This window comes from Exophiala dermatitidis (assembly GCF_000230625.1).
Source record: "Exophiala dermatitidis NIH/UT8656 unplaced genomic scaffold supercont1.2, whole genome shotgun sequence".
In the NCBI taxonomy this organism is placed as follows: Eukaryota; Fungi; Ascomycota; class Eurotiomycetes; order Chaetothyriales; family Herpotrichiellaceae; genus Exophiala; species Exophiala dermatitidis.
In genome coordinates, this window is record NW_008751647.1 from 3,977,120 (window position 1) to 3,994,303 (window position 17,184).

At 52.3% G+C, this 17,184-nt stretch overlaps 6 protein-coding genes across 6 annotated transcripts; 3 read left to right on the plus strand and 3 right to left on the minus strand.

Moving 5' to 3' along the window:
• Positions 1–278: 278 nt before the first annotated feature.
• On the plus strand, positions 279–2,610 carry HMPREF1120_02890 (ATP-binding cassette, sub-family F, member 3; the record flags this gene model as incomplete). The annotated part of the gene is made up of 3 exons (XM_009156938.1): positions 279–693; positions 765–960; positions 1,005–2,610. 3 exons carry the CDS (start codon positions 279–281, stop codon positions 2,608–2,610), a joined length of 2,217 nt encoding a protein of 738 aa, XP_009155186.1.
• A 540-nt stretch (positions 2,611–3,150) lies between these two features.
• Positions 3,151–5,755, plus strand: HMPREF1120_02891 (sphingomyelin phosphodiesterase; the record flags this gene model as incomplete). The annotated part of the gene is made up of 6 exons (XM_009156939.1): positions 3,151–3,315; positions 3,365–4,301; positions 4,364–4,412; positions 4,476–4,658; positions 4,751–4,896; positions 5,202–5,755. 6 exons carry the CDS (start codon positions 3,151–3,153, stop codon positions 5,753–5,755), a joined length of 2,034 nt encoding a protein of 677 aa, XP_009155187.1.
• Positions 5,756–5,919: 164 nt separating this feature from the next.
• HMPREF1120_02892 (cytochrome P450 monooxygenase) lies at positions 5,920–9,665 on the minus strand. The gene is made up of 3 exons (XM_009156940.1): positions 8,386–9,665; positions 7,390–8,234; positions 5,920–6,939 (listed from the first exon to the last, which is right to left on the minus strand). The coding sequence occupies exons 1-3, from the start codon at positions 8,599–8,601 to the stop codon at positions 6,276–6,278; spliced, it is 1,725 nt and encodes a 574-aa protein (XP_009155188.1). The 5' UTR covers positions 8,602–9,665; the 3' UTR covers positions 5,920–6,275.
• A 286-nt stretch (positions 9,666–9,951) lies between these two features.
• On the minus strand, positions 9,952–11,726 carry HMPREF1120_02893 (uncharacterized protein). Its single transcript, XM_009156941.1, has 2 exons — positions 10,864–11,726; positions 9,952–10,639 (listed from the first exon to the last, which is right to left on the minus strand). Exons 1-2 carry the CDS (start codon positions 11,269–11,271, stop codon positions 10,337–10,339), a joined length of 711 nt encoding a protein of 236 aa, XP_009155189.1. The 5' UTR covers positions 11,272–11,726; the 3' UTR covers positions 9,952–10,336.
• Positions 11,727–11,936: 210 nt separating this feature from the next.
• Positions 11,937–12,784, minus strand: HMPREF1120_02894 (uncharacterized protein; the record flags this gene model as incomplete). Its single annotated transcript, XM_009156942.1, has 1 exon — positions 11,937–12,784. One exon carries the CDS (start codon positions 12,782–12,784, stop codon positions 12,056–12,058), a length of 729 nt encoding a protein of 242 aa, XP_009155190.1. The 3' UTR covers positions 11,937–12,055.
• A 2,405-nt stretch (positions 12,785–15,189) lies between these two features.
• Positions 15,190–17,184, plus strand: HMPREF1120_02895 (MFS transporter, SP family, general alpha glucoside:H+ symporter; the record flags this gene model as incomplete). Its single annotated transcript, XM_009156943.1, has 2 exons — positions 15,190–15,550; positions 15,644–17,184. The coding sequence occupies 2 exons, from the start codon at positions 15,190–15,192 to the stop codon at positions 17,182–17,184; spliced, it is 1,902 nt and encodes a 633-aa protein (XP_009155191.1).

A 17,184-nucleotide genomic window follows, 5' to 3' on the forward strand; every position in this document is an offset into this window, starting at 1 on the left:
GGTTCGGCCGACACAATGGGCGCTTTCTCGGATCATTCCTCTCTGAACCCAGTGATGACCGTCAATCGCGCTTTGAACTTGCGAGTTGGACTCGACCCATTGAGCGTTGCTATACAAGTTGCCCTCTTGCCTACAAAATGATAAAGGTTGCCTTGTCTACGAGGTAGGCAGCACAACAGTCTGCCATCAAGGACTGACCGGAAGACTCAATTAATACATTGTTTGCATCTGTGCAATTTCTTGTTTTAAGCCCCTTGATTAATACCCCGTCTGCTATTATGCCCAGGCCATCCCAGTCCTTGAAATCGACCGCAGCTTCGGATTCTGGAGCCATTGTTGTTACCAGCCAGCAAAGTCGCTTCCACGTCGATGCTGTCGACGCCCCTACCTCAAAAGACATTGAAGTCAAAGATCTGACACTCTCAGTTGGTGGTCGTGAGCTTCTGGACCACGCTCATCTGCGGATCTTGGATGGTGTGCATTATGTCCTGGCGGGTCGCAATGGTACCGGCAAGAGTTCTCTGCTCAGGGCTTTGGCGGAAAGAAGAGTGCCTGGGATTCCTAACAACCTCCGCTTTCTATTGCTCGGTCAGACCCGTGTCAGCTCTGATGCTCTGTCAGATCCCATTGGGGTGGAAACACCGGCTCAAACGATCCTTGAACATGTAACCAGGAGTGACCACAAGCGGGAGCGTGCTTTGAAGGCTTCGAAAAGCATGTTCCAATTATTAGCTTGTCATTGTCAATTACTGACTATGATCAAGGCCTCACCGCTGCGCTAGAAGACAAGGCCGACTCGAACAAGCTCGTCAAGACAGTCCAGTCGCTACAAGTGGAACAAGCCAAGCAAGAATTGGCGGAAGCACAACTCATAGCCGCGAGACGAAGTGGGGCTCGTGGCCTCAAAGCACGCCAGTTGCTGATCGAGAAAGAAAAGGCTTTAGAAAAAGCTGAGAAGCGGTAAGACTATACGTCCAGGTGAAGTGTACAAACTGACATTCTAGCTACCATGAGCCTGGAAATGAAGGAGACGAACAAGAGGCCGTAAAGACGGCCCTCGACATGCTGGAAGCCACTCGGTTGGCGCTTGAAGCCATGGACGCTGAGAGCACCGAAGCTCGCGCGCATACGGTATTGCTGGGGTTAGGTTTCTCAGAGGAACAAATCCAGAAGCCAGTCGAATCACTGTCAGGTGGATGGCGGACTCGTTGCGATCTGGCCTGCGCCTTGGTCCAACGTATGGATGTACTCATGCTGGATGAACCGACGAACTTCCTCGACCTACCGGCAATCATCTGGCTGGAGCGGTATATCAAAACTTCACTCGCCACAACCACTGTGGTCGTTGTCACCCATGATAGAAATTTTGCGGACGCGGTAGCTCAAGAGCTGATCCTGGTTCGGTTGGCTCCTGCAAAGACTTTGGAAGTTTTCAAAAGTAATTTGACCGAATATGAACGGGAGAAGAGAAGGCAAATCCGGAATATGACCAAGATGTCTGAGGCACAGGACCGCAAGACCAAGCACATGGAAGACACTATCAACAAAAATGTCAAGGCTGCCAAGCGGACGGGTGATGACAAAAAGTTGAAGCAAGCAGCCTCGCGCCGGAAAAAATTGGAGGAAAGGACTGGCTTGGAGGTCGGTCAACATGGAGGTAGGTTCAAGTTAAGCCGGGACCTGGTGGGCTACCATTTGACAGCTCGGGCTGCCATTGAAATTCCCGAATTCGACCCTCCGGTGACGATTACGCTGCCGAATCAACCGTCTCCTCTCCGACATGCGGGTCCGCTCTTTAGCTTCGAGAAGGTTTCCTTCACGTACCCGAAGTCCGGCACGTGGACTTTGAAAGATGTCGACCTGGTCATGCATCCGGGTGAACGCGTTGGCTTGGCCGGCTTGAACGGTAGCGGGAAGTCGACCTTGGTCAAACTCTTGATGGCATTCGCGTCGGGAGGAGAGCCAAGACCAACCAGGGGATCCATTACCGTGCATTCCAAGGCTAGGTTCGCTTGCTATTCCCAGCATGCGGTTGAAGAACTGGAGGAGATCGGTCGACAGTATCCATCGAAGACGGCATTATCCCACTTGATGCAGCTCGATGGCTGGACTGGCAACGAGCAGGTAGCACGAGGGTTATTGGCAAAACTCGGTCTGCGAGGCAATTCGGTCACGGACGTTCCGCTCGCAGCACTGTCCGGCGGCCAACGGGTCCGTCTAGCCTTGGCCGAGGCGGTTTTTGAATCACCCCACTTACTGGTGTTGGACGAAGTGACCACTCATCTGGATGCCGCCACCATTGATGCTTTGATCGAAGCTCTCAAGTCTTGGGAAGGCGCACTGCTTGTCATCACGCACGATCGACACTTTATGCGCCGTGTGGTAGACCGGGGAAGAATCTCTAGAGACCCAGAAGGGGAGGATAGCAGTGAAAGTGACGAAGATGATGGTGAGCCCGGGACAGTGTACCACGTTCGTAAGGCGGGCCTCCGCAAGCTTGAAAGAGGCATGCAACAGTACGAAGACATCGTGCTGAAGTCGGTCAACAAGCTTGGCGTATTACCGGACACTGGCACAACGTGCAGCCATTACCATCCAGAAGAATCATGACGTGCAGTGGAAGTGTATAGGAACTGGCAGGCAGTAGTAGAGTCTTGGTTATCGGCCAAGGTGGATCGTCCGAGAAGGAAGGCTTGTCAACGCCACCAATGAGCATGGTCAAAGCTTCCATGCGCCTTCGAACTCTGTACAGTCTTCTCAGCCTTCGAGAAGCAAGCTTGTTCCCTTCGATTCCGAACCGGTCTGTCGGCTTGGCTGTATAGAATGTGGAATAAGAGGGCGATTGTCGGCTGGGCACGTGCCTGCTCAGGGGCTGCGCATTGGACGAGCCTTGGCAGCACAACGGAGCTTCAACGCCTTTGGAGACTTGTCTTCCATCATCATCAGCATTTCCATCCTCTGTCCATCGGACCATTGCTGCTTGTTATGCTGAGCAGGCATGGAACATGAGTGTCTCTACTTCATATACTTATTAACCTGCCGATGCGCCTGATAGAGACAGAGTCCGAAGGTAGGTGAACTCCGTACGAACCGTAGGTCAAGCAGGCTGCCTCGTCAGGAACTCAAGTTGAAGTCTCGCTGCTCGTCAGTATGCGTTGTCAACGCGTACTCATTCTAACCACTCTCGCTGGCTGTGGTTGCCATGCTGCTCAATCTCAACCAGCTCAATCCCAGCCCCAGGCATATACTGTCCCAGCCGGCTTTCCAACCAGTCTCTTCTCGGACTACTATGTTCCTCCCTCGCCTAGCCAGGAGGTGAGTCTGTCAGATTCTTGATGAGAGGCACACGGCTGACCCTCACCAGCCCCAACCCATCATCTTTGACGAGACACTGAACTACACCTATCCTCGGGATCTGACCGATCCGTTCAACATCCCCGAGCAGAGTGAAGACCCGATTTTCTTCCCGGCTCCTCGTTACGATGTTTCCAACGGAAGCGCCATTGTCTCCGCTGCCATCAACGAGATCAATGGAGTCATCTCGGGAAGCGGGACAAATTGTTCCAAGTGTATTTCTGCCCTCGAGATCGGACAGTATGTAGCTCATCGAGCTCCCCAACTGGTGCCCGACATGCTCGTCGATCTATGTATCAGCACCAAGTTTGCCACCAACGACACCTGTCACGAGAACTACGATGCTGAGAATTATGGCGCTGTTTGGACCCAAGTACTGGCTTTGGCGAACGTGTCGGGTTCCGACGGCCAATACATCTGCAATTATCTGAGCAGCAACTTCTGTCCTCGCCCCTCCACATTGCCCTCGGACACTTCGGCATATTTCGGGGCCAAACCCAAAAATGTGAGTGTTCCAAAGCCGAGCGGGGAGAGGGTCAAGGTGCTTCATCTGAGTGACATGCACATTGATCCTCGGTATGCTCCTGGATCCGAGGCGAACTGCTCCAGCGGATTGTGTTGTCGTGCGAACAACCCGAAGAGCGCATCGGGAAAGCTGGAAATCCCGTCTCCTTTGTACGGGGCTTTCAAGTGTGACAGCCCTTATTTCCTTTTGACCTCTGCATTGGAGTCGATTGGCCCGTTGACTGGAACGACCAACGAAAACAAGACGGATTCGGACCATTTTGCATGGGGTATTTACACGGGAGACTTGGTATCTCATGAAGGTCAAAATGAGCTTTCAAGAAACTATACCATGTACGCCGAGTATTCCATCTGGCACATGATCAAGTCTTATGTGTCTGCGCCTATCTTTGCGGCCCTGGGCAATCATGATACCAACCCTGGTGAGTGCGACAGAGAACGTCAATCAGATTCTGGATAAGGATGGCTGATGTATTCCCACCAGACGGTATTGATTCTCCTCATTCATTGCCAGGAAACCTGGGCCAGCAACAGTAAGTTGGAAGACAATGCAACATTCCTTTCGATGCTCAATCTGTACTGACGGCTATGATCAGGTCATGGAACTGGGATCATGTATCTTCGCTATGGCAGCACAACAACTGGATCAGTGCCGAAGCAGCCCAACAGGCTCGTACCCATTATGCTGCCTACAGCATTAACCATGCACAGTTCCCCAAGTTGAGGATCGTCACCATCAACACCGATTTTTGGTATCGAAGCAACCTGTTCAACTACATGTAAGAGTCTTGACAGACCAATGCTGGCCCTGAGGTTCTCTTGGGGCCACCATGGTTGTTGTTGCCGTTGTGCTGACGCATTGGGTCTCTAGAAACACCACAAATCCGGACAACAGCGGCATTCTGAAGTTCCTTGCGCAAGAACTTCAAGACGCAGAAGACAAGGGCGAGCGAGTGTGGGTTGTCGGACACGTTCTTTCAGGATGGGACGGCACAAACCCACTTCCGAATCCAACAGGTAAGTTATGCAACCCAAATCCCAGGAACTTAGCCCCACGATATCCAATTCCATATCTTCCTCGTCGTTCGGGTGGGACGCGTCCGAGCAAGGCCTACTTCTCAGCTTGCCCCTATCACGTCATTGCCGCGAAGAGTTCCCCGATCCTTTGCCACGACATGCACACATGATACCTGAGCTCTGTCGGAACAACACCACACCACACCACAACTCTCCTCCCTTGATCGCGCCCATCAACCATGGCCAATCCTACATGCATTGATTCTCGTCATCACACACATTCTAACTCCACTGCTGTCAACCAGACCTCTTCTACCAAATCATCGACCGCTACTCCCCCCACGTCATAGCAGGCATATTCTTCGGGCACACGCACGAAGACCAAGTCATGATCTACTACGGCAATAACGGCACAACTCGAAACGCCGACACCGCCCTGAACGTCGGCTGGATCGGGCCCAGCATCACCCCCTTAACCAACTTGAACAGCGGGTACCGAATGTACGAAGTCGACACGGGCGATTTCTCCATCTACAACGCCTACACGTACTACGCCAAGGTTTCCTCATTTGGCAGTCTCAACACTTCGGCGACCGGTCCCGTCTGGCATTACGAATACTCGACTCGGGACGCGTATCCTTTGCAGTGGCCTGCCGATGCGCCTCTCAATGCCACTTACTGGCATCGTGTGTCTGAGGCCATGGCGGCCAATCATTCGTTGGTGCAACAGTTTAATACTTATCAGGGCAAGATGAGCGTCAAGAGTCCGAATTGTACGAGTAATGCTTGTGCTGAGGCAAAGGTGTGCTATATGAGGAGTGGGAGTGTGGCTTTGGGCTCGGCTTGTCCTCAGGGGTGAGTGTTGATTGAAGTTCCCAGTGGTGGTGCCAGTGTGGTATGCATTTTGCTGACTGAGGTGATAGATTCGGCTCCGTGCAAAGCGCGTACAAGGGCAAGAACTACTGAAGGACGGAACTTGCCAGTAAAAAAAAGCTCCAGGTCCTTCCCGGATGGGTGGGTGGTAATTCGACTCAAGGGCCATTGCCAGTGTGCCAGTCAAAGTAATCAGTAATATTTGCCCGAAAGAACACAGATAGGTTCACATCACTCCTTTATTGACCCCTCGATGAAGAACTACCTACATTATCCTGCTCAAGCCATATAAGTTTGATTGGGGCTGATGGCATGGAATATCCAATCCCTGCAACTTACACTGGTACATGATACCTATCACCCAGCTCGGCCTGCCCTCTTTCAGCAGTAGCAATAGTAGCCGCAGTTGCAACAAAAGTGATACTACCACTCAACTCCGTCTACCTACTAGGTACTACCTACTACCAAGCTACCAGTAACCACTCACCATCCCCCGTATAGCCGTATCAATCCCTTTGCACCCTCCTTATCCTAACCCTCAACCCATCCCTCGGCTTCGTCGTAACCATCCCCGCCGGCACAATCTCTTCCTCTGGCATTGCCAACTCGAATTCAAAAGCCGCCACAAACGCCGCCACAAGACACCTCAATTCCGACCTCGCAAAATTCTGCCCAATACAACTCCTCGGCCCATGCAGGAAAGTCAAAAACGCATAATTCGAATCCGCCCCGCCCGTCAACTTGGGTTTATTTGTGGCGGGATCAATCCATCGTTCAGGTTTGAATTCCTCGGCGTCGGCACCCCAGATTTCAACACTTTTATTCGTGGCCCAGGGACTAATAAAAATGCGGGTGTTGGCGGGGATAGTTACGCTGCCAGAGAGTAATGTGGTCGTACGTTCGGCTTTGCGCACGGTGACGGGGACGGTGGGGTAGACGCGGAGGGTTTCGTTGCATACGCCGTTGAGGAGGGGGAGGGATTCGAGAAGGGTTGCGAGGTCGACAGAGTTGGGATCAGAGGGTGTGGATTTTGGTGAGTTTGGTGAGGTGCGTTGGAGGTACTCTGGTGGTAAAGAGGCGTAAAGTTCCTCTTGTAACCGGGTCTGGATGTCTTGGTGCGTGCTGAGGAGGTAGATTGCCCATGTGAATGCTGACGAGGTGGTTTCGTGTCTGGATTTTCCGAAAAGATGAGGGATGGAAGGTTAGCTGAGGATCTAGGTAATTGTGGGAGGAATGGGTTTGGTATGTTTGAGGGTATTGATTGGGTTGGAACTGGGTTGGAACTGGGTTGGAACTGGGTTGGAACTGGGTTGGAACTGGGTTGGAACTGGGTTGGAACTGGGGTGGAACTGGGTTGGAACTGGGGTGGAACTGGGTTGGAACTGGGGTGGAACTGGGTTGGAATTGGGTCGGTTTGGAATTGGTTTGTTTTGCCCAGGCTGTCCTTGCTTGGACGGGGAAGATGCATGGATCAGAGGATGGAAGATGGGGCTGTATCAACGTGTGGTGGAGATCGGGGAGTTTGTGCAAGGAACAAAATTGGAGAGGTGTGAGGTAAAGCAGAGAGAGGTAGGCTGTCCACGGGATGTAGATAGCTGAGACATATTGCAGCTCACTCACCCGGCAGCAATAATGGTCAATAATTGATCAACCAGTTCCTGGTCAGAGAAAACACCGGTTTTCATCAAATGGGCCAGCGTGTCGACCGACTCAATACCATCAGCCTCACTCTTCTCCAGCCGCTCCCTCTTCTCCCTCACAAACTGCTCGGACAGAGATCGCAATTCCGCCGTTGTTTTGGCAAGTCGTCGCGCCGCCGTCGGATACAGTATATTGGCCACTAGCCCTCCAAACAAAACATACAGTCCAATCAAGACCTGCATTTCTGTCGTGGGAGTAAGAAGACGTTCGTACAAATGTACAATCTTGTCGTCCGAGTTTTCGAGCGTGTTGAAGTCGCGACCTAGACCGGCCACGCCGATGATATCCAACGTCGCTTTGGGGGCCCAGTACTCAATATCTGTGATGCCGGTTTGCTTGTCTGACTTTTCTGTGTCGCCCTTACTTGAAACTTTGCCAAACACCTCGGCCCCAATACATCGGGTCATTTTCACCGCTTTCTCCCAGTACAGTGGATACAACCCTTTGATTTGCCGAAACCCAAAACTCGGAAGACTGTGTTTCCGCTGCTGTTTGTGCTGTGCGCCTTCGGTGGTCACGAGACCATCGCCGATCGTGAGCCGCAACGCTTCCCGGTTGGGTTCGGGTTTGGGGAAATCATAAGGTCGTGTGACCAGCACCTCGGCCAGGCCCTTGAAGTTGGTCAAGAGAATAGTGTCGCTGTTGAACACGCCTTTGAGTCGGATGATTCCATCGTTGGGGATCTCCTGGATGAATCTGCGGTAGTCTTCGCCGCGCGGCGAGGTGAATTGGGATCTGACGTGACCGAAGATGGGGTTTGCGCCCTGTTTGACGGAAGAAATAAATTGATTGTCCTTTGATTGGGTGTCATAGTACGAATATGTTCACAGTAGAAATTCCTTGGTAGGATGTCTGTGAAAGAAAGGAGAGGATTGGACTTGGATTGATCCAAGATTTTGACGTAGTTGTACGTACCTTTGGAGTTGGGAGATGCCGAAGTGGAGTGATAAAGTTGGGATAAATGGCCACAATGTACACAAACCATAGTACCAGGTTGAGAACGGCCATGTAGATGAAAGCCTTTGTAAGACTGAGGTTCGCCGTGCAAGGTAAAGGAGCAGAGACCAATGCCATGCCTTGCACCGCTGCAGTTAGCAGGAGCAGGAGTGGTCGTGGCATGTCGACTCCCATCTCGATTGTTGAACAGGAACAGGACTGATGAATGTATGATATCGGCTGGCCGGTTGCAGAACGGAACTCAAATGTTCGGCAGTATCATGAAATTCGACATGCCTCCCACAGAGATAAATAAGACAGAAATAGATGACCGATCAGGACAACAAAGCCAACCTGCGTATCACTCCAGTCAAGGGTTTAGACACGCATGGCATGAATTCCCCAAGATATCTTCGGTCAACACGATCGCTTCCTTGCGGAATACGACATACGAATGTCTGGGGCTGACAATCTTTGAGACAACATTGGATGTTGTCGGGTCCCTCGGCCCCCGCTCGCGTGGGTGTTGGCCGCATGCGCTACCGGTGTTTTCTCGCGATTGGCCATGTCTGAAAGCGGTCCCTTGGTCACAAGCGACGCGGTCAGTCTGGAGAAATAGAAGGGTTCAAGGGAGGATGTCTTGGGAAGACTGTGGTGGTGTAGCAGTAGTATCTTGGAGTCGGTATGTTCCCTGGATCGTGGAGAAAAGTGGGAATTTGTGGTGCAGATCGCGATGTCCCCGAGTCGTGCTTGGTTGCTGGCCATGAGCCGAGGCTTCTCTTCTCTGGATGCCCACTACGAAAAACGAGTTCCAGCACAAGGTAGGAAGCGTAACTCTCTCTGCTTTTGTACCTAGCTGAGGCACAGTTACATCGCGATTTGGCGACGATACAAGCGCTTCCGATTTGTGAGTGTCCCATCAGAAGAGGAGCTTTGCCAAGTTCGTTGCGGAGGAATCTGCGGTAGGCCGTGCGGCCCGCTCAACATCGGCATCGCCCATTTCACCAGTCTCTGCCAGTGCTGTCCAGAAGGTACCTACCTAGGTAGTATTCGGGAGCCAAGGCGTGGTGTTGTGTGAGTGGAAACACCTGTTCTCAAGGCCAGAGTCTCCGTCACGTTGAGGGCCTCTGCTTTCGCCAAACTATACTGCTACGGCGGATGTCGTCTCATCCCTCGCCACTCCGGCTGATGTCGTTCGCGGGCTATCCTGCACAAACATTTCAGTATCTCAGACTCAGGATTCCGTCGCTGAGTGGTCAGCCTTGTGGTCTGGCAGGGAGGGCGTGGGATTGGTGGATTTTGCACTAAAGTTTCTTCGCTGGTGAAACTTTATTTCGGAGCTTCGCTGGTGCCAGCGTTACTATACCGTCCAGCCTCAAAACCGGCGTGCAAACTGCGACAAGCCTTGTATCCTGAAGATACCATTATTTACAAGGCTGTCCTGCCTGCCTCGCTTATCAGGATTGTGCTGCCGGTGACTGCCAGCAGTTGATGCCCTCTCGCGACATCGACTGTAGAAAGCGAACAGACGAGATTAGTCAGGATGCAGGGCCACTTTAGGTGGTGCTCATCCGTTTCTCGGAGTTGTAAGGCGGTCGATCACTCCATGAGCTCGACCAAGGCCATGCTTGTTGTCCAACGGTATGGTCTGCCGGGCGCGTGGAACAACATGATAGCGACAGGGAAACCCAAGCATGTGTACAACCAGTATTGTGGCAAAGCGGCATATATATATATTTAGCACTGGTACTGTCACCAATATCTGATCTCTTTCGGCCGTGTCATGACTGACATGGCTGGTGCAGGGCGGCAGCACAGAGACCTTTCGTAGGCTGGCTCTCTCCTGCAAGTAGAGAGATTCAAAGATACGGAATCCGGCTCGCTGCCAGGCCACTCCAGTCGCACATCAAAGATCCAAGATCCGAATCACCTACAAGACGGCAACAGCTCCCAGCACGACAGCGCCCAACAAGCCCCAGCCTAGACTGAGAATGGCCGCTCCATTGTTGCCTGTCGCCGACGCTGCAGCAGAACCACTAGCCGAGCTCGCACTTTCGGTGGCAGCCGCACTTCCACTAGCTGTAGAGCTGGAGGCCGAGTCGTCGTGGTGTCCAGACGACCCATTGGCAAATTTATATTCGCTAGCAGACAGCGGAGTGGCGCTGATGCCGGTTCCGTTGGTACAAGACGAAGGTGACTCGGGCGTGGTTGAGGAGAATTGGATGTCTGCGCACTATAAGATTGTCAGAATGAAGTCCCGTGTGTGCTATTGAACCTTCCAAGAGGGAAAAAGCATAATGAAAGCATAGGAATATTGTGTAAGCAATTAAAAGGTATCTCTGACAAGGCAGAGATCCTGCTCGAGAAGAGAGCCATCACCCATGATGGGATACTGCCCGAAAGTACAGGGAACAAGCCATGACAAAAGGCTGAAAGCAAATGCAAAGAATCACATACATTGTATAGCCCACCGTCTCCATGTGCATTCGTTATAACCTGAATAGTGGCGTTTGTGCCATCCGTAATGTTGAGGTCTGCCGGGATTTCGATGTCCGGCAAGCAAAAGTCTCCTGGGCCCATTTCCCGAATGGTCGGCAGAAGTTCATAGTTGAAGGACGAGCCAACGTCGTCGCCGATGGCCAACAAAATTTGGACCAGATTTTCAGTGTGGCCCAGTTTCACGGCAACAGGGAATGACTTAGTTGAAACCAGTGTCCGGTTCTGCGTCTGTTCATAACCACCGCAAGGAAAGCTGGCTTGGTTCTCGTCATCTGTGCCTCTTGCGCGGGGAAAGTTGAGTTGAAAGTGAGCGGAAGTGAGTAGAGGGAGAGTCAGGAGCAGGGGGAGGACAGATTGAGCAATCATCTTGACTAGTGCTGTGGTCTGTGTCGAGGGTATTGAGATAGCTGGGATTGATGTTGTAGTCTAGACCAAAGTCTGGAGAGGGGGGGCTATAATGGAATATGGGTTGAGTTCGGAATGGAAGTGTAGTTGAGGACCCAGTCAGGATCTGCCACATCTTATACTTAACCTCACATACCACGCTTGAGTCCAGACCCGACCCTTGCGCCTTGTTCCACCGCCCGGTCCGGAGTAGCGGCGACGGAATCGGGGCGCCAAGCTTGTTGTAGGAGCCACCGGCGGAGTCGCTCGCTTCCAGCCACCATACGGTAGCTGCCAAACTTACCTGGAGCAGGTCGAGCCATCGTTCGGTAAGGAGGACGAACAAACGATCCTCCACCCGACGCTCCTGTCATACATCGGGAACGTCGAACTCGAACAAAACTTCAACAGTACATTCACAATCGTGTCCAGATGCAAAGGACGAAAAGGAAGACGGAACGGGAAATGACAATCTTCGAAGCCAAGCACCAATGCCAAGGCGAGGCTCGCTTGGCAAACTCCAACGAGTCTTGGCTGAGCAAGTTTCCGGAACTGAACTGGAACTGGAACTGGAACAACAAACAACCGACTTCCCGCCTCCAACCTCCTGGGAGCCTGGAAGGAAGCACTTCGACTGACTCCTCAAGATTCAACATTCATATTATTGACTTCTATACAAGTACCTATGGTGAGTGACCGGCCAAAGGTCACCGGGGCTACTCAAGTTACTTTCCCCACGGCAGCGTGTACAATGTTGTACATCTGTTCAGCGGTATTCGTGGGTTCCATGGTAACGAATCTCGTCGTCGTCGTCTTCGTCGTCTTCAGAATCATCCCCAGTCTCACCTCGAGCACGGCTCCTGATCCTGGCTTCGTGGCGCGCGAACTGTGTTCCGAAAAAATCACGATACTCGTCCAAACCGTCGTCTTCGTCGTCATCAGAGTCACCCTCAGTCTCGCCTCGAGCACGGCTCCTGCTCCTCTCTGCGTGGCGCGAAAACTGTGTTCTGAAAAATTCACGGAACTCGTCTGTGCTGTCGGCAGGACTTGTGTCTCTTCGCACCCCTGACCATACATCGCCGAAGGGGTCTCTGGGCCTGCAGGGGTGTACGTTGCTTTCATGTTCTTCATCCCCTAGATGGTATTCTCTGTCGGCGTCTTCGTCTTCAACCTCCCTTTGGGATTCTTCCAGTCTCCAGGCAGCTTCGGCTCTGACATCATCTTCCAGCTGTCGGATCTTCTCCTCATGCTCACGTATCTCCCGTGGGGTGCCTCTCAAGACTTGTTCGTCGAACCGATGCTGGTACTCTAGTCTGCAGTGGGCGCACCAGTAAGCCCCCGGCAAGTCCACGGCTCTTGTTGTCTCGCGTAACTCGTCGCACGGATTGTTGTACATTGCACGTTCACACAATCGGGTGGCGTAAATGGGCGGATCCTTGTGGACCCACTCATCGCACGTCATGCATATTGGTCGACGAGGATATTGCAGACACATTGTCGGTTGCTTGAAGAGTTGACAGTTCTAACTTCTCGTTTTGGCTCGTGAGAAAGATGCGGGCGCCGGTGGACGACAGCTCTTGTATGATCTTGCTGGAAGATCCGGGGTTGCTGTCGAGAGTTATCGGACTGTATTGCTTGGTGCGATATGTCTACTGTTGAACCTTGCCTTCTCGCGCAGATATATATACCTCATATTGTCCACATTCACTGCCTTGGTTGGGAAGACAGTCATGGTTCAGACTCACCCCGAGATGAGTGTGTTAGTCCCAGAAGGTCAAACATGGCACATGGTAACAAGGGCGTCAGGATATCACCAATGAGGACGGTGCTGCATGAGACCACAGTCAGAGGCGCTGGTCTGCGTCAAGCCATTCACCTCAGAACAGGATACTTACATACCTTGGACGCCATCAGCCAATGCGCTGCAGCATCCGTTGGTCCTCACCTCGATGTTTGTGGTGAGGCGTCGACCTCGTGGTGAATGTCCCTGCCTGTCAAGACATTCTGTCACAAGGACCACCGACATATCACTACTCACACCGACATCGTGACTTTGACTCAGCTGGCCCGAAGAATTTGAGCTCCGTTTCAAATAAGCAAATAGCATATCTGTCGTTTGCTATGGGCTATTGTTGTGGTAGGTCATATATGTCAGGGTTGTTCCCCGTTGATTGACTCGGTGTCTGCTCTCCCGTTTCAACTGTGCGGCACTCAACGCATTTCCGTTGGAGTATCCGCATTCCCTGCCTCTCAACCCTGCTCACAGCTTCTGCACTCCGCCTTATAATAGTCCATCCAGGTATCGCGAGTATAGACACCAGACCGACAACTGCCAAAGAACTCGTTGGCAGCCTTGGTTGTGGTCTCGCGGTAAGTGTGAGAGCTCCGCTTTGTGCTCCCCGAAAGCCGACTGCTGCGTTCGGCCTCGGAGCACAAGGTCTTGAAGGCATGGTCATTCGCGAAATTGATTCCGCAGACTGTGCACCATTTGCGTGTAGGTCCGATAACGCACATGGTGGTGGAACTGATAAGATGAATCCCCAGCGGTTGACTGATCGGTTGTGGAGATATACTGATAATATAAATATGGCACTTGACGGGTGCTATTAATGGTATAGGTGGGATGCGATGCGTCGAATGAACTATAACATAGACTTACCATGTTCCAGGTTGCTCGAGAAGAAGCGGTTTAAATACTCGAAGCGGACGGCTCACCTGGACATGTTTGATTGCTCTTGCAGACGGACAGCATCACCTGTGCCATACAATCAACTAACAAACATCAAGTCGCCTAAACGCCAGCCTCTGCATCGAGTCAAAAGGCAAACAGCTGGTGGTGAGGCCAGGCTAACGAACAGAGCATGATATCACTGCTTCTGGGAAGCGCCTGGGTTACCTGCATTGAAATCATGCCAAAACGAGGAGTCGAAGTCAGATCAAGAGGTCAGCAGTCTCGTCAAGTCCCTACACAGACAGAAAACCATCAGCAGATGGATGGACTTCGGCAGACAAGGGTTGACGTGAAGTCGTAGATGTAGCCATGAAGTACTGTTGTATGCATGAAACGAATGTTGACTAGAGGCTGCTTGAGGCTGTGCAGAGAAAAAGGGGGTGGCTAGCCTTGCTGAGTCAGCCGGCAATTCCTTGCAGAAGTCACGTGCCAGCCTCCAATTCTACTTGTTTCTGCGCGACCGCCTTGAACCTCGAATTGTCCAGACTTGCTCTTTGAAGATGCTCGCAAAGATAACCGATGAAAGAGTCAAGAACTCTGCTCAGCACTGAACCCAAAATCAGCCAACTTGAATCCTTGAAAGGCCGAGGACGTTGCTCTGTTCCACTATCACCGAACCTACAATCACGTTTTAACCCCAACCTCGTAGACCTGGAAACATTGAGCATTGACTCCGACACCTCTTCCAAAGTTCCCAGAGAATTGTGAAACTCTGCTTCCTACTGTTGATATCGTTGCTGCTTATGGCGAATGCCATGTAAGACCGGCATCAACCCACGGTGCTATGCATCAGTTATAGCGACCGCCCTTCATTCCTGGAGGTGAATGGTGCATGCTGCCAATCCGACAAATAAGCCCTTACACAACACCTCTTTCCATTTCCCCATGTTCCACCAATCGACAACCACTTGCCAGTCGTATTCGGTGCCGATTGAACCTAAATACAGGCCGGTTCTGGCCCATCGACCCAGACACAGGAAGAGACAGCACCCATCTTCACGGCAACCTCAACACTCACTGCTAGCATTCATCACCAAACCAGTAGCGCACCTCCGGCACCATGAAATGTGTGTACCTCTTGTCTCGGATGTTCTCTACCAGACTTATTATGCTGACCGTGAAACCAACCAGACGACTCGGTGCCCGGCAGTCCGGCATCGCAAAGCAGCATGAAAGACAGACTCTCGGGCGAAAACATCCCTCTGGCAGATTTATCTTTTCCAGCCCCAGTCCACGACGAGGCTGACCATGACCCCAAGACGTCCCTCGACTACGGAGACGGGACACATATCGAGAATGACGACGCCGTCCATCTCCTGCACAACACTCACGATGGAAAGCCGGAGGACGACGGGACGCTCGACGAAGGTCACCTCGACGACGAGAACAAACTGACAGTCCGAGAATCGATCCGCGCCTACCCCATGGCAATCTTCTGGTGTCTAGCCGTGAGCATGTGCGTGATCATGGAAGGCTACGACGCGATTCTGGTGTCGAATCTATTTGCTTTCCCATCCTTTCAAAGAAAATGTATGTCTCCCTCCCTCTCTTTCCCAACTCCCCATCACCTGCCTACCTATCCCTTTCGTCTCAATCTCCCCTTACTAACAATCACCTCTCCAGACGGCACCTTCGTCGGCGTCACCGAACAGACTCAATCAGGCTACCAACTCTCCCCAGCCTGGATGGCCGCAGTCGGCAACGCATCCGGGGTTGGCGCTTTCTTCGGCACCCTTCTCAACGGGCACGTCGTATCAAGATACGGGCAAAAAAGAGTCCTAATAGGCTCACTAGTCCTTCTCAGCAGTTTCATCTTTCTGACTTTCTTCGCGCCCACAATCGAGGTCCTATTTCTCGGACAAATTCTATGCGGTTTTCCCTGGGGCGTATTCGCAACCACTGCACCAGCCTACGCATCAGAAGTACTACCCATGTCTCTCCGGGTATACTTTACATCCTGGACAAACATGTGTTTCATCATCGGACAACTATTAGCCGCTGGCGTGTTAAGAGCCTGTTTAGGTCTCAATGGTGAATGGGGATTCCGCCTCCCCTTTGCCGGACAGTGGGTGTGGCCTATATTCCTGATTCCACTGTTATGCTTTGCGCCCGAGTCGCCGTGGCATTTGGTGCGGCAGCGACGGTACGATGAGGCTGAGAGGTCGCTACGGAGGTTGAGAAGCAGCCACCGCATCAACCACGAAGGCAACCACCACGACAACCGCCACGGCGAAAATGACAGTGACGCCGTTATCAAGAAGACGCTAGCCAGCATCATCCACACCAACAAACTCGAAGAATCCCTCTCAGTCGGCACCTCCTACGCCGACTGTTTCCGCGGCTTCGAGCTCCGCCGCACCGAAATCGCATGCGTCTGTTTCGCGGGCCAGATCCTCGCGGGGTCCTCGTTCGCCTATAACGCCAGCTACTTTTTCGAACAGGTCGGTTTGTCCCCTAAGACGACATATACTTTGAATCTAGCGGGGACGGGTCTGGCACTAGCTGGGACGGTGATGAATTGGATTTGTGTCATGCCCTATGTTGGCCGGAGGACAATTTATATTGGTGGTATGTTGGCCATGAGTTTGGAGTTGTTTGCTGTTGGGGTGTTGAATTTCTTTGCCGATGCGGGTACAAACACTACAGCTTCAGCTGCGGCCACTTTTTCCGCAAACGCTTCTGCGGATGCCGGTGCCGGTGCCGGTGCTGGTGCTAATGCCGCCGCGAGTGGAGTTTCCAGAGTGTCAGTGGTATCGTTGCTTCAAGCCTCCCTAACCCTCATATGGACCCTAACGTTCCAACTCTCCGTCGGCCAACTCGGGTGGTCCCTACCCGCGGAAATCGGATCGACTCGTCTCCGTCAAAAGACTATCTGTCTGGCCAGAAACGCATATTACATCGCCAGTGTGGTCGCGGGGATTGTGCAGCCTTATTTGATGAATCCTGAAGCGTTGAACGCAAGAGGGTACGCGGGGTTCGTGTGGGGGACCACGGCGTGGTGGGTTTTCATGTGGGCTTTGCGCAGATTGCCGGAGACAAAAGGGAGGTCGTTTGAGGAGTTGGACGTTTTGTTTGCGAAAGGTGTACCGGCTGTGGGGTTTGAGAGTGCTGATGTTGGGGCGTTGCAAGAGGAGGATCATGAAGATGAGTATAACCGAGAGTGA